Below are 16,080 nucleotides of genomic sequence, written 5' to 3' on the forward strand. Positions count from 1 at the left end.
GTGTGTGTGGCTGGAAAATGATAATGAAGGCTTATCTAAGCCCCAAGAAGCAACCTGCAGACACTGTGGGTAAATAATAAATGAAACTATATCCCACATCGTGCACGTGAACTAAGTGGGACGTTGGTCCCAACTCCTCTGAAGGGATGATGGGGTAGGGTTCCTTATCCCCCATGTCACAGAAGAGAAAATCAAGTCCCAGGGGCCGAAGGGATGTTCCCAGGACCACGTGGAGCCACACGTCTCAATTAAGGCTGGGGCAGGGATGGCACTTGTGGGTCCTGCCCCTCTTGGTGGCAGTACAGAGAACTTGTCCCCCATGCCGGGTTCACTGCTTGGATCTATAACCAGAGTAGGGAGGGGCATCCATCCATGGGGTGAGCTGAATGTATTGAAGGAGCCATCAAAAGAGAACAGAAGAGAGGTCTGGGTGTGGGCTTTCTTACATGAAAGGTAGCACACTACGTTTGTGCTTTCTTCTTTTGCTTGTCAGTCTGTCCTGGGAATCTCTCCCTGTAAGTTCATGGAGAGCTTCAGCATTCTTTTTTTTACAGCTACATAGTACTCCATCTTATGGATGTGCCATAGTTTATGGAACTATTCTCCTGGGGCATCTAGGTTGTTTCTAATACTCTGCAATTACAAACAATGCTGCAGTGAATAATCTTGTGCACATGTATTTTTTGCTGATGAAGGAGTATCTTAAAGTGAGAGTTCTAGAAGTAAGATTGTTGGGTTGAAAGCTAAGTGCATATGTAGTTTTGCTAGGTATCACTGAATTACTTATCATAAGGGTTGTACCAGTTTGCATTCCCGCCAGCACTGTCTGAGAAGGTTCCTCTCCCCACAGCCTCCCCAGCAGAACAGGTTGTCATATTTTTAAAATCTTTTCCAGTCTGATAAGTGAGAAATGCTACCTTGGGGTTGTTTTAATTTGTATTGTAAGTGAAGAAGCCCTGGCAGCACAACAGTCAAGTGCTCAGCTGCTAACCGAAAGGTTGGCAGTTTGAACCTACCCAGCGGCTCTGTGGGAGAAAGACCTGGTGACCTGTTCCCATAAAGATTACAGCCTATGGGGCAGTTCTACCCTGTCACATGGGTTCACTATGAGCTAAAAATCAACTCGACAGCACTTAACAATTATAAATGAGTCTGGATATTTTTTCATGTGTTTGGTAAAGTAGAGGATCAGCGAAAAACTAAGAGAACCCTTCAGTGAGATGGATTGACACAATAGCCACAATGGACTCAAACATGCCAGTGATCATGAAGAGGGTGCAGGACTGGGCGACGTTTTGTTCTGTTATACGCAAGGTGGCTACGAGCTGGAGCCGACCCAACAGCAACTGACAACAACAACACGTCTTATTTTGTGAGTTGTCTGTACATGTCCTTTTTTCCATTTCTCTGTCACATTTTGTTCCTTTGTCCCTCCACCTTTAAGAGCACCTTATAGACTAGGGATATTAGCCCTTGGTCTGTGGTTTATGTTGCAAATATTTTCTCCCAGTTTGTCAGAATATTTGCCTTCTGACTTTATTTAGGATGTTTCTTATTTTTTTTAAAAATTTATATAATAAAAATTATCAATCAATTATTTTATTGCCCCTGAATTTTGAGTCATAATTAGAAAGCCTTTCTCCAACCAAGGTTAAAGAGGAATTCACCCATATTTTCCTCTAGGAATTGTATGATATCACTGTTTACATTTGGATTCCTAGCGCATTTCAGTTTATTTTTCTGTATAGTGTGAGATATGAATCAAATTTTATCTTTTTTCCAAATGGCTCCCCTATTGTCCCAGCACCATTTATTAAAAAGTCTGTCTTTACCCCAGTGATGTGAAATACCACCTTTGTCATATACCACATTTCCATATGCATTTGGGTCTAATTCTGGACTTTCTGTTATCTTTTATTGGTCTATCTGCCAATTCACGTACCAGTACCACCCTGTTTTAATTATAGAGGCTTTGTAGTATGTTTTAAAATCAGGTAGGGATAATTTTTCTTCTTTATCTATTCTTATGCCTCTAATTGACTTCTCTTGTCTAACTGCATTGGCTAATGCCTCTAACACAGTGTTGAACAGTAGCAGAGATGGTGGGTGTCCATGCTTTATTACTGATCTTTGTAAAAATGCCTTTAGTGTCTCCCTATTAAATATACTGGCTTTAGGACTAAGGTATATATATTTTACCATGTTAAAAATGATCTCTTAATTCCTATTTTGTCGAGTGTTTAAACCATGAATGGGTGTTGAATTTTGTCCAAGGCTTTTTCAGCATCTATGGAGATAATCATGATTTTGTTCCCTTATCTTAATATTGTGTATGTTATTAACATAAATGGATTGCTTTTGAACCAACCCTTGCATTCCTGGAATAAATCCCATTTGGTCATGATATATTATGTTCTTAAAAAGTAGAGAACAGAAGTGGGTATCGATGATCATAACCACCATTTACTGGTATGTGTTCTTTATCTGTCCTCTATAAACATCAATTAATTCAATCCTCAAGACAGCCATGGGAAGATTTCATTATTCCCATCCCACAGATGAGGAAACTGAGGCCGACAGTGATAAAGCAGCCTGGCTAAAATCACACAAATAACACAGACAGGATTGTATCCTAGGTCTCTGTGATTCCAAAGGCCCTAGTGATATGTGGGCAGTGCTATCTGGCTATGAAAGACCCCTGGTGGTGCAGTGGTTAAGTGCCTGGCTGCTAACTGCAAGGTTGGCCGTTCGAACCTACCAGCTATAATTTAGTTATTAAAAATGCTTATTTTTGTTAAGATGCTGGAAGGGAAAGATCTCTGTAGGAACTGAGGGGCTTTCCCCCTACTTCCCTGAAGCTTGAGCTGTCCTCCTCATCCCACCCCATCCAAGCCTGGAAGAGGAATGGAGTGAGGCTGGCAAGGGGCTGCCTGACAGGTGTGCAGTCAGCAAGCCGTCTGCAGGATGCCCCGGAGTCCACAAGGCAAGGTAACAAGCTGCGTCTTCCAGGCCTGCCCCATCGCCTGCCACCCTCGGCCTCACTCTGTCTTGGCATTTATGTCTCAGGCTCTGGGAGCAACTTGGAGAATGAAGATTGGTCCAGGGAGGTGGCAGGCTGGGAGGGAACAAAGTGGAGAGAAGAAAATTCCTCCTCTCCACTCCCCGCTGTCCTGCCTGCCCTGTTTTTTAAGAATGGGCAGCTGGCCGAGGGATTATATAATTTCTGGTGGGCATGGCAGATGGCGTGCTAGCTTGGACAGCATCAAACCTAGCACTGACACTAACCTTCCCCGACGTGGCACCTTGGCCTTCTCTGCTCTGGGGTACAGGGCACGTGGCGGGGGATGGGGCGCACAGAAGGATGGCAAATGGCCCAAACTCTTGTTAATTTAGCTCAATAACCATGGCCAGCTAGGACATTGGGAGACGCCAGGGCCCAACCCACCAACAGGAAAGTTCCAGCCAGGGAAATGGAAACGTCAGCCTTCCCCTCTCTGCTCCACAGTGAACAGCTCCCAGCATGCACCACAAGTCCCCGGGGTACCAGACCCTGCCCCACCAGCCTCCTTCCACCTCAGATCAGCAGCCCCTGGGGGTCTGGAGAAGTTTCCAAAGCACCTCTTCGGCTGTTTTCTCACTTGGCCCTACCCGGCATTCAGTTTCTTTTATTCTTTTTGCCAATGGGTAAACTGAGGCTCAAAGATGGTGAATGACTTGCCTGTCACACGGTGACAGGGTTTGCCTTAGAGCTGAGGCTTCCTGACTCCTAGTCCAGTGCTCTTTCCAAGTGCAGATGACAATGCAGACTTCTCCCCTTGTCGATAACCTCCCAGTGGGTCACTCTGTGGGCCATCCTGAGTCACATGCATGGTGCCTTTATAGTCATGGACTTAGATGGCTAGAAGGAATCTCAGAATTCATTAGGATGACACCTGCCCCACCTTTTGCTGAAATCCTCTCCATGGCAAGAGGGGAATATTAGAAAGAAAGAAGGGGGAGGAGGGAAGTAGCCAGCGATTTGTGGATTAATTTCTTTCCAGGTGGGGAGAGAGGGAGACTGACCCATTGACCATTTACTCTCCCCAACAACCAGTCAGGGATCCCATCTTACAGGAAAGAGACGCAGACTCAGAGAACTGCAGTTAGTGACGGAGCCAGGTCTTGAACCCAGGTTCTCTGATTCCAGGGTTGACCCTCTTCATTTAGACAGGTGAGGACACTGAGGCCCAGAGACGGAAAAGGACTAGCCCAACGTCACACAGCAGATTAGCTGCATGGCTATGATTAGGGTCCAGGCTTCCCAGTTCTCAGCTCAGGATTCTGTCTGCTGTTGTGTCCTTTGCATGTGTGTGCATCTGTGCAGGAGTGCGATGGACAAGAGGAGAATGTAGGGCCGGACCACATTTGGAGCAGGGGTCACTGTGCCAAGCAGCCACGGCTGTCCTGGTTGCCAGGCTGGAATTCCAGACAGCCTGGGGCAGGGGCTCCTGGCACAGGCCGGCGGGAGCCCAGCTGTGAAGGTGGTATCTGGGCCAGGCCTATTGCCACCTCAGCCAACCGCCTGGGGATGTTTAATCTCCCAGGGACACTCCCTGAACGTTCACACTGGACGTGGTGCCTGGGGAGTCTGGCTCAGCCAGACCCTGCAGCTGCCCAGCTCCTGCCAAGAAGCAGGCGGCAGTTGCTACGGGGGAGGGGGCTGAGGCCTGGGGTCAGCCCCATGCCTGCTCCCAGGCCTCAGGGTCAATGTCCACGCAGTGGGCATTATCTTGAGCCTCCAGAAGGTAAGATGGAGGTAAGTGATCAATGGAGTGGGGATACAAGTAGGAAACAAACGCTTTAAAGGGCCTGGACCAGCTGTGCCTTGCTAAGCCCACCTTACAGATAAGTACAAAGTTTACCAGCTTAGCGAGTATCTGCTGGTCTGCTTTCTCCACAAAGGGCCTGAGGGTACTTGACTACAATGCTTGGTTAATGCTTTGTGGCTCTGCTGGATTCAGTGAGAAAATGCTTTCCTACCTAAGGACTGACCACTGAAGACCTGGCTCTGACTGCTACCATGTCTGGTACACAGTAAGCGCTCAAGGAAGAAAGCGGGAAAGCTGCAGACAAGCAGCAGGGGGAGGTTGTAAGCAAAGGAATGAGAATTTTCTAATTAATTCTTTGGCAAGCTGTCCATAGCACCAAGTCCAGCGCACAGTAGAGGCTGAATCACAGCAGCCTCTTGGCTGAGTAAGGCCTGACCATGAGTCCTCATTCATCCACTGTACAAATACTTACTGAGCACCTCTGTGTGCCAGGCACTGTGCTGGGCTCCATGGACATGTGGATGAGCAAAACCAGACCCAGCTCCCTAGTCATCTAATGCCACAGCTATGCCCCCATCTCCCAAGTGTTTCCACTCCATCATGCCTCCACCCACTGACCCTACTTCCTATCCCCACTGCCTTGACTCGGTAGCAAAGAAAGAGTCCAAGGCTGCCCCACAAAAAACATACCCCACCCAGCCCCAGGTTACTGCTCACTCCATCCCTGAGTCTCTCCCTGCCCAGCCGTCACAGAATGATCAAAGGTGGGGTGGGGGTCAGGATCTACTTTCCTGGAATTCTGACTCCACTTCTTGTAAGCTGTGCATCTTCCTTGGGTGCCCAGGCCCCAGGCTGGGCAGGCCGGCGCCTCTGATCGCATTACAGAACTGCTTTCCTTTGGTTCTGTCTCCTGATGCCAGTAATGCCTCCAGACGCCACTCGGGGCCTCTAGGAGCTACAGGCTCCTGGGTGATCTCAGCAGAAAAGCGTTCCTCCCAGACCTTACGGACACCTCCTGGGCTAGTGCAGGTCCAGGTGGGCACCGGGGGCCAGAAAAGGTAGTCTCTTCTCTTCCTGCCCCCTCCCTAGCTCTCTGGGTAACCTGGAAGCTGCCCCCTGGGGACTCTCTGGCCCCTGCTCACCTGCCCAGAGAGGTACAGGGAGAGAAGCAGGGCCCAGCCCCAGGCAGGGGTCAGCCAGACTGGGGGGAGGGACACCTACCCTGTACTAGGCAGCATGTGTGTCATCTCAAGTATCAACCACCGCCCAGTGCAGTAGGTGGTATTAGCCCTATCTCACAGGTTCAGAGAGCTTGAGCCACCTAACCCAGGATTCAAATCTTTTTAATTCCAAAGCCTTGGCCTTTTCCACTGCATAAGAAGGGACCCCTGGCCCGGCAAGTCCCTTGTTTCACCAGACGATCAGATGGGAGTCAAGCACTGAATCTGGAATTTGTTTCCTGGGCAGACGTGCAAGGTGTTCCTACCTCTCATCTTCACAAACACATCCCCTTGCCAGGAATGCCCTCTCCCCTATTCAGCCAAACTCTATTCATCCTTCAGGGGACAGTCAAGCTCCATCCTCCCCTCCTCCAGGAAGCATTCCCTGACTGCCCAGGCCCTGGGATTTCTATCTCTTCTCAACATCTTACGCATTTCCCACTATACACCCAATACTCGCCACCAATAATAAGGATGATGATGATAATGATAATGAATGCTATTGAGCACTTTAGAATGTGCAAACAACTTTTATGCATTATCTCATTCATCCCCACAACAATATGATGAAGTTGGTGCTATGACTTTCATTTCACAAATTAAGAAACTAAAGCTCAGAGAGGGTAGACAAATTGCCCTAAGACACACAGCCAGAGAGTAGCACAGTCAAGATTTGAGCCCAAGCAGTCTGCATAGCCTGCCCTCTAAGCACCACACCAGACCTCCCAGTATGTATACATCTCGGCTCATCCTTGAGTGGATTCCTCTCTGTTGCACCATCATATGCTTCTCTTGCCTCATCCCCACCCCTCACCCCCACCCCCAGCATCACAGGCCTGGCACATGGCCCGTACCTCATAATCAAGAAGTCACACAAAGCCTGTCAATTCCTTAAGGGCCAGGCCTGTGTCTTGCCCACCTCTGACCATCAGAGCCCAGCACTTGTAGGCTTTAGGGCTGGGCCAGATGTGCCAATACCTGATGTGGAAACAGGGTTTCTCACCTCCCACTCCCTAGATCAGCTACCACATGCCTCCTGAGAAATGGAACGGTGCATGGCACGGGGGCCAGGTCTGGGTGGTCGTTCCTACCACACCCTTGAGCATCAGTGTGGGGAGGGAGGGTGCAGAGGACCTCTTTTCTCTAAGCCCAGGATGCCCTGCTCAGTGGGGTCCTCCTCTGCCTCTTGGGCCCTGCTTGGTGTCTGGGGCTCTTGGTTTCTGAGGCAGGAGAAGCTTATGGAGCAGGAAAAAGGGACCGAGGTCCTGGAGGGTGATTTATGGCTTTGAAGAGAGACCCAGGGCCGCATAATGCTCACAAGGGAATTCTAGTCAATATATTGACTTTCTGGAGAGGCTTCTATAAACACAAGTGGTTCTGGCCCTTGGCTACCTCTGTCTCTTGCCGGCTGCTGGGGGCCTCTTCAGACGGAACCAGAAGTAAAAAAAATGCAGCCCTTAGGGATCATCCCTTTACTTCTCCCATCCCAAATTTACAGATGGGGAGACCAACCAGGACCCAGAGAGGGAAAAGGACTTGCTCAAGGTCACACAGTAGGAGAAGAACCAGAGCCTCCTAACTCCAAGGCCAGGAGATGCTGGGCCACCAGGCTCTGAGCCTCCTGCTTTCTCCTCACTCCCTGGGGGAGGTAGTTTCTGGCATTGCAGGGTTCTCTCCTGAGGTGGCTGCACCCATAAAAATCCCTGAGTGGTCAGTATATGCCAGGCACCATGCTGAGCATGTTACTGTACATCAAGTCATATAATCCTCAAAACAACACTATGAGGAGAATATATCATTATCTCCCCATTTCACAAATGAGCAGCCTGAGGCACAGCACAGTTAACTGAGCTACCCAAGGCTGCAGAGTTAGTGAGTGGCAATGCTGAGAGGCTATTTTAACCTCTTCAAAATTCCAGTTGGCCACACCAAGCACCCTTCTGCACCCCCAACTGGGGTGCGGAGGAGCCTCTGTAAGGAGAGATGTGTGGTGGTAGAGGGTTTTATAGAGGTGGTGACCAATGAGCCTTCCCCTCTGACTGGCTCATGGGAGTAACCCATGAGTAACCCATGATTCTGTCCTTCCCTTCTTACCAGCTTTGAGGTCTTGGGTGGAGGGGCGTGGTGGAGGGCAAAGAAGTATACCTCCCCATCCCGCCACCACCAAAATAATCTCTACTAGTGCTTAAAAAGTATTTTTTGGGGGGCTCACTCCATTTTTGAGAGCCACAGAGAGAGAAGCAAAGGAAAAGAAACTCTTTTCTCTTGGGTTGTCCCCTATCCAGGTCCTATCCCACGGAATCAGAGGTGGCTCAGAGGGGCAGGTACCCCAAGGAACACCTATTCAGTTGAGCTTGGGAGGCCCTGGAGTGAAAATACGGCCAAGGGTTGGTTCACCAAGGATTGGTGCCCACCCCAATATGGCGGCCAGAGCGGACGCTGACCAGGCCAAATTCCCAGAGCAGCGGGGAGAGGCCCAGGGCTGGGCACTCCTGCCCAGGTGCCGCAGCTAGTTAGCTATCCTCCCTTCAGGAAATGCTCTTAGAAAGACCAGAACAGGAGAGATTCAAGGTCTGGTTCACATCGCCTCCTCATTTAGTCTTTGCTGTGCTCTTCCCCGCATATACTGCTTGTTGCCCTCATGCGGCACTCAAAACTCTCTGAACGTCATTTAACATTTTCTAGAGTGGATATCAGCCTCCTGAACAGACAGTGATCTCCCTGAGGGCCAGGGCCAGGGCTGTTCTGGTTCTGACCTAGGTCCCAGTTCTGTCTCCTCAGCTTCCTAGCTGAACCCAGTGGGGTTCTTAGGAGGAAGAAGTGAAGCCCCACATCTAAAAGGGCTTTGTAAACTGTAAGTACTATGCACATACATGGGGTTGCGATTTTCCTATAGGTCTCCCTGTTTCCGAATGGCACACCTTATCCTACAGTTAAGGTGATGGCAGACCTTAGCAGGGACAGAACTGGAAAGCTGGGGAGCCCTTCACCAACAAAGGAGTTGGTAAAGAGAGTGAAGGTGTGTGTGCACGTGTATGTGGGTGTGCATGCCCTCCTCCTCCTCCTCTTTCAATTGCTTCCACTATGAGTCCCAGGCCCCAGCCATGCCTTCCTGAGATGTTACTCTCCATTAGGGATGCCATCATTTAAGCCATGCCCCTGCCCCTTCTCCAGCAGATTCCAGAGGACACCTGGAGGAGAGGGAGGGGAGGAAGTATGAGTCTGAACAAGATCAGAGGGCAGATCCCCAAACTACAGCCCTTCACGTTGCTCTGGGTTAGCAGAAGATGACTGCAGGAGACCCAGGCCTCAGGACCCCTGCCCTCCTGGGGGCATTAGCCCAAGCCCCCGGGCTGGCTGAGGGCCCATCTTTGGCCCACTTTCCTCCCTCTGAAGCACCAGGACCTGTCCCATCTGCCCTCAGCTCTGGCCTCTCAACTTGAGAACCTGGCACCCAAGCCAAACACTGCTCACAGCCCCCCAACCCATTGCTGTCGAGTCAATTCCGACTCATTGCAACCCAACGTGTTACAGAGTAGAAATGAACTCCATACACTTTTTTGGGCTGTAATCTTTATGGAAGCAGATCGCCAGGACTTTCTTCCAGGGTGTCACTGGGTGGGTTTGAACTGCCAACTTTTTGGTTAGTAGACGAGAGCAAATCGTTTGTGCCAGCCAGGTACAGCACTCAGGGCAGGGCAAAATGAGGTCTCCTTAACACTGAAGGGCACCCATCCTGGGTGCCATCCTGAAGAGGAATCCCCAACACAATATAATGGTTGGAGCTTCCCTTGCTTGGTGGTGACTCACTGTCCCCACACTATACATACCTATTTATACACAAGCACACCCCAGCGGCGACCATATGCATACTGAACACACCCTGCCCACATCCAAACACATACATACAACCATACACATCTCACATTCCCATATACACAAAGCACAACCCTCCTGAGCACATATATCCATTCCTCCTGCACACACCCACGCACACTCCACCTCCGCGCACCTAACATCCCAACAGGACATCACACCTACCCTCAGCCCTCAACTCCCACTACACACTCCCACCTCCGCCCACCTCTTCAAGACCCACTCTCACCTCTCCCACCGACACACACTCCTTAATGCACACTCTCACACCCACAAGCCTGCCTTCCACCAGTAAGGAGCGGCGCCGAGGGGGGAGAGTCGTGAGGCGCTGGGGGCAGCCAGTTCTGGGAGGTGAGAAGGAGAGCAGCTAGGCGTGCTCACTCGCTAGGCGGTGGGCTAGGCAGCGTCGTGAGAGCTCTGGGGCTCTAGCAGACCGATTTAGCTGGGCTAGCTGGGGCAGGGAGGGCCGGTGGCTGGGGAGAGGGGGCAGAAGAGGTGCGGGGAACGCAGGGGAGCTGGGAGGCAGAGGAGCGCTGTGCCGAGGTGCCCGCCGACACCAAGTAACCGCGCCCGGGCAGTGGCGCTGAATCAAACCCACAAACTGCGGCGATGCTAATCAGGCCGCTTTGTCGAAAAGGGTAAATTCAGGCCGCTTTGTCGAAAAGGGTAAATTCGGGAGCTTCCAGCAACTCGCTGCTTTTGGAAAGAAGGAAGAGGAAACAAAAGGGACTGGAGGGAGGCGAGCAGGGAGGTGGCTAATTTATGCCTGCACTTCAGCAAATGTTTTCGCTGCCATTAGCCTCGTCGACGACCAAGAGCCAGGAAGAAGGGGCGCTGCGGGGACCTGTGGCTTTGAACGCTCTGCGGCAGCTGAGCCGCGCGCTCGGCCCGGGTTTCCGCCCGCCCTGCGGCGACACAGCGTTCCCCAACCATCTCACAGAGGGGACCTGAGACCAGCCCCAGGATGCCAGTCTTCTCCCAGAAAGCCAGGAGGAGGGGCTCTCCGGACCTGTCTCAACAAAATGCGTCCCGCAGTGGTGACATTCCCGTGGCAGCCGGCTAAGCGCAGGTCCAGAGGGGGCAGGAGGTGGCGCCCCAAGCCCAACTTCAGGAGCAAAGCTGAAATGGTGGAGTGTGCGGATTCTCTTGGCGCTCCTGAAACTGCCCTCTCCTTGTACTACTCTAATTACGGTATTTTTAATTTTCCTTTTAAAAAAAGAAACAGAAAGGCACAGAATGCACTTGTTTGGTTTCATTTTGCCTTCACAGCTTTAACGACCCCCTTTGTGGAAGTTGTTTAGGAAACTGGTAAGGAGGAGGAGAGGAGGAGGAGGAGGTCGCCAAGAGAAGCCCAAGCTCTGGGCCTCGCTGCCCATTCTTCCTTCCTACCCACCATCCTGCCTATGCAGCAGTTTCCCTCTACTCCCCCCAGCCCAGTTCCAGCACCACAAGCCCGACGTCCCAGCCCAGGACTGCGCCCCTCCTCCCTAAGCACTCCCCAAAGTCTAGGCAGTCCACAACCCTCCTCAGAAGGCATTTGTGGCTATGAGGAGAGGAGACGAGAGGCACACCCCATCTTAGGTCTGGCAGCCAGGAATAGAGTCACACAGAACCTTTGGTACAGGAGAAACTCAACAACAAAGTGGGGTGAGATGGAGATGAGCCCCTAAAGCTTCAAAATCAAGAATAAAAACACATCCTGTCCGTTACTCTACCAATGGGTGTGGAGCTCTAAAATGCTAACAGGGAAGCCTGGCTTGTTATTTGCCATACCCTGCCCAGGCGGAGCAGCTGCAGAGAAGGAGATGAAGTGCTGGGGGGGTCACAGGGTGGAGCCACCTTTGGGCACCTGCCTGGTCTCAAGGCCTCACCTTGGACCTCTGGCCCTACCCTGCTCCACCTCCCCGGGTCCCTGCTCCCAGCTCAGCCTTCTTTCCCCCTTCCTGCTACACATCCAAGTCTATCCTAGCTACCAAACCAATCTTTAGCTGCCTGCCTCAGGTGGCACCTGATTTCAGAATCTGGACACCAGACCCTCAGTGGCTGGTCCACACCCCAAGGTGCAACAAAGGGCCCAGAGGGCTAGACTGAGGTTTGCAAGGTCTGAGTTCAAATCTCAGCTCTGCCCCTGAATCCCCATGGGACCTTGGGCAAGTCAGGGCCTGTCCCAAAGTGGGTTAGAAAAGAGGGACTTATTTTGTCCTGCAGAATTCCCTGTTTGGGGGGAGGAGGAAGAAGTGAGATTACAGACACAATTCCTCCCCTGCAGTGGAACTTCCACTTTAATGAGAAAACCCATTAAGACAGTCTTGATTTTCCATTTGTTTAAGTGAGATGGGTGTTTGCCATAGTGTGGAGGCCGACAAGAATAGGGCACCACACAGAATCACACACTCTCACTCACACACACATTCATACACATTCACACAGACATACTCTCTCTCACACACACACAGCCTAAGCAGAGACACTAGAAAAACCCTGATTTTAATTGCACTTTAAAAAGAAGGTCCCCTCCTTCTCAACCATCCCAGCCAGAGGCCTAGGAAAGGATCATTAAAAGCTCCAGAAGGACTGAGAGGTAGGGTAGGGGGAGCCTCCCGGGGCCAAGCTCCGGCTTTTGAAGTGGCCTCTCCTAGCCAGTCACTTGCTGACATCTCCTTTTCAGCGTCCGGGGTTTTATGGTTCCGGTTTTGATTTTTCCATCATCAAACTTTATGGCTTAAAAAAACATTCTCAGTGCTGTAAAGAAAGCTTATTCCCATATTCATGGGGGTGGGGGGAGAAAAAGAAGAGAGAAGTGCTTGCTACTTGAGGGGAGCTTGGACACTCCAAGAAAGAGACCCCTCTATGAGGACAAATTTCTCTGCCTCCCCTAAATCTGAGGCTCATGGCAGACAGGCAAATAGGGCTGTGAGGAGAGGGTCCCATGTGGCCTGAATTGGCCTGGCTATTGGACAGGAACCCTGCATACAAGTCTGTGACCTGCTGCCAAGTCGAGGCAAGATTTGGGGAAAGCCAATGCTCTGGCCTTGGTCTTCCCCATCAGTGAAATGAGACTCTTGGAAAAAATGAGGGACCCACTAGGAAACCCAAAACACATTGTGAGAGAAAGATGCTGTGCCTATGGCATTGGAGAAAAAGGGCTGTGTGGGAGGAAGGGGCATATTCTTCCTCCCCAAGGTTTCCAAGGGCCACACATTCTGGGCAAAGGGAGGCTGGGGGCGGACCCACCAGCTGGTCCCTCTACAGGCTGGTGGGCAGGCAGTCCCTGCCATGCTAAGTAATGAGCACAATTCCAACACCGCTCTGCTAGCTAGTGAGAAATCAAAGCCCGGTATTAGAGGCCATTTCTGGCTGGGCACCATTCGTGCCCAAATTTATCAAAGCCCTGGGCCTGGTGTTTCTTCTGGGGAAGGTGGGGGCTGGATGCTTTGTTAAGCAGGAAAGGCAGGCCCCCTCTAGTCCTCCCAGCCGAATCCAGAGAACTCTAGCTAACCAGTCTTGTCTTTCTTCTGCCTACCTGAGCCCTCATCCCCAGTAACCTCAGTATTCATTCCTGATCCCACTGCCCCGCTGGCACAAAAACAGCTTCCAAGACCCAATTCTGCCCATGTACCATTTACAGAGACTTCACCCAACCCTTCAATAACCTCCTCCAAAACACCCTCAAACCAGGAACCAACACCCTAGCACAGCACCTCCCACATCCAATTGAAACCTTTAAAACAAGGCTGGTCATTCAGCAGCCTGCCCCCACCACCCATCATATTACCTTCCAACTTCAAAACACTGCTTTAAATACCAGAGTCTGCCCAAATCATAATTAACTAGGATCAAATGATTGAGTGTCATAACTTTGCAGAACAGGGCTTAAAAAAAAAAAAGCGGGGGATGTGCTAGAACCAAGCCCTCACTCCTGGGCCGTGGGAATCACTAATTCCAGAGTGAGGATCTTTGGTTATTGGGGGGGCGGATGTTAACATAGCAGCGGAAGGTGCTGGGGGCGGGGTGCTGCGTCATCTCGTCCACTTTCTGCATCAGCTTTCCTGCCCCATTCTCAGCCTCAACTCACAGGACTCCGCGCAGAATGTCCCAAGCCCCCCTACCTCCTACCCCCGACCCCCACGCCCCCGGAGCCGAGAAGGCCAGCTACCCAGGCCAGCCTGAGCACCAAAGGGAGGTTGTACCCACCGGCTCCCTGGGAAGATGCAGCCCAGTCAGCGACGCCTCGCCCAGTTCCACGATGGGGGGGGGGGGGGTTAGGGACTTTCTTTTAGGAGCCCACCAACCCCGTTAAGATATCCTGCTCGGTCCAGAGGCGAGTGTGCCTCGTCTGCTCCCAGGACGGGGAGAATGTCAACGACTCATTTAAAGGGAAACTCCACAGGATCCACTACGTATCTCCTCCCCATCATCCAGGAAAAAAAAAAAAAATCCCTCCAGAAATGCGGGCCTGCGATCTAGGGGAAAGCTGTGTGCCTGGGATTCAATCTTTCCCCCTTCAACAGCCAAAGCCCTTCAACCCAGCTTCCTCCGGCTGGCCAAGAAGGACCCGCGCTTCTCGTGCGCCGCAGATGTCTCGCTCTCTCCCTCTAAGTCTGCCGATTCGTGTCCGTGAAGCGCGAAGGAGCCCGAGCGAGCCGGGGCGGGGAGTAGGAAGTTGCCGGCGAACTGCATGCAGCAAGCACACTTCTGGCCCGCGCAGCGACAGCTTTTATTCGACGCCGCAGCCAGGCACTCGGGGAGCCAGGGGTCCCCTGGAAGCAGGTTCTCCCGGAGGGACAGACCCGACCTAGACACCCCGTCCCAGGGAAAAGAAGCTAACCTTTCCAGGAGGGCTCAGGAGCCTTCTGGCTCACTTTGACCCCCAGGCCTGCGCCCTCTGCGAGGTGGCTGCGCCACCGCCCACTTTGGAGCGGCAGAGAAACCTGCCTTCTAACTTGGATGCCCTTGCTGCTTTCCCTGCGCGTACCAGCGCGGCGAAGGACCACCTCAACTTCAGGCAGAGTGAGGCGCAGGAGTCCCCTCGCCCTCCGCCCTCATGCCCAGGCGCTCCCTACCTGCTTGGCTCAGCGTCGGGTGCCAGCAGAGCAGCAGCGCCAGCAGCAGCGCGCCCCGCGCTCCGCTCCGGGCCCACATGCTCCCACCGCCCGGCTCCGGCGCCTCTCCCCCGGGGCTCTCTCCCTGGCCCCAGCCTCGCCGCCGCCGTCTCCGCCGCCGCCGCCTCCTCCTCGCCGTCCTCCCCGGCGCCCGGCCGCGCCAGCCCGTGCCCTCCGTGGGGGCAGCGGCAGCCACGCTGCGCTCAGAGCCGCCCGGCGCTCGGAGCGCGATGGGTGTCCGGCGCCGGCTCTCGAGCCAGGCTCCGGAGCGCCCCTCTCTGCGCTGCTCCGGCTCCGGGGTTCCGAGCGCTCCCCGGTCTCCTGCGCCCTGGCTCCGAAGTTGCGCGGCCGAAGGTGAGTGCGCTCAGCGGCGCTTGCAGCGGCTAGCGCCGCGCGATCCGAGCCCCAGTGCGCGTCTCTCCACGCCTCGCTGCCACCCGCGGCTCTGGCGCCTTCCCCGGCCCCAGCCGCCTGCCACAATGCCGAGCAGTCCCGCCTGCTCGCCTTAGTGAGTTCGCAGGCGGAGAGGTACCGCGCGCGGCGGGGCGGGGCCCGGAGCAGGGGGGGCGGAGCCGGTAGGGGGAACCTGCAGGGGGGTACCCAGCGGCCGACTGGGTGCGGCCTCTGCGGGGCCGGGGGCCCTTCAGGGGGGGTCCTTGCAAGACGCAGCGCCCAGCGCTTTGGAAAACCCGGGCAGTGGAGCAAGGCTGGGAGCGGAGTCTGCACAACCTTGCTCTCCAAAAATGAAGGAAATACAGGTAGTCCCCGATTTACGACCGGATTCTGTTCGGACTCCCGTACTTGTTGCCTTCTAGTTGATTCGGACTCATAGCGCCCCTATACGACAGGGTAGAACCGCCCCATAGGGTTTCCAAGGAGCAGGAGCGGCTGGCGGATTTGATTTGAACTGCTGACCTTTTGGTTAGCAGCCAAGCTCTTAACCACTGTGCCACCAGGGCTCCCCGTTCGGACTACTCTGTAGTAAATCGGTTTGAGGTAAGTCGAATACCGCTTTTTGTTTTTTTAATTGCCTTTTTTCCCCCCAATATCTTTATATAAATTCCATCTTTGAAC

At 52.8% G+C, this 16,080-nt stretch overlaps 1 protein-coding gene across 2 annotated transcripts in view; it reads right to left on the reverse strand.

Moving 5' to 3' along the window:
• UNC5B (unc-5 netrin receptor B) overlaps window positions 1-15,522 on the reverse strand; it is a 93,410-nt gene extending 77,888 nt beyond the window's left edge. Inside the window, exon 1 of one of the 2 annotated variants that reach the window (XM_004383259.1) lies at window positions 14,968-15,522. In XM_004383259.1, the coding sequence (XP_004383316.1) occupies window positions 14,968-15,046 (79 nt within the window). In that variant the 5' untranslated portion in view covers window positions 15,047-15,522. The remainder of the gene's footprint in view (window positions 1-14,967) is intronic. The other variant, XM_004383260.2, reaches the window with a different exon arrangement.
• Between the last annotated feature and the right edge of the window lie 558 nt (window positions 15,523-16,080).

The sequence above is a fragment of the Trichechus manatus genome, unplaced genomic scaffold (genome assembly GCF_000243295.1).
Source record: "Trichechus manatus latirostris isolate Lorelei unplaced genomic scaffold, TriManLat1.0 scaffold00106, whole genome shotgun sequence".
Classification (NCBI taxonomy): Eukaryota; Metazoa; Chordata; class Mammalia; order Sirenia; family Trichechidae; genus Trichechus; species Trichechus manatus.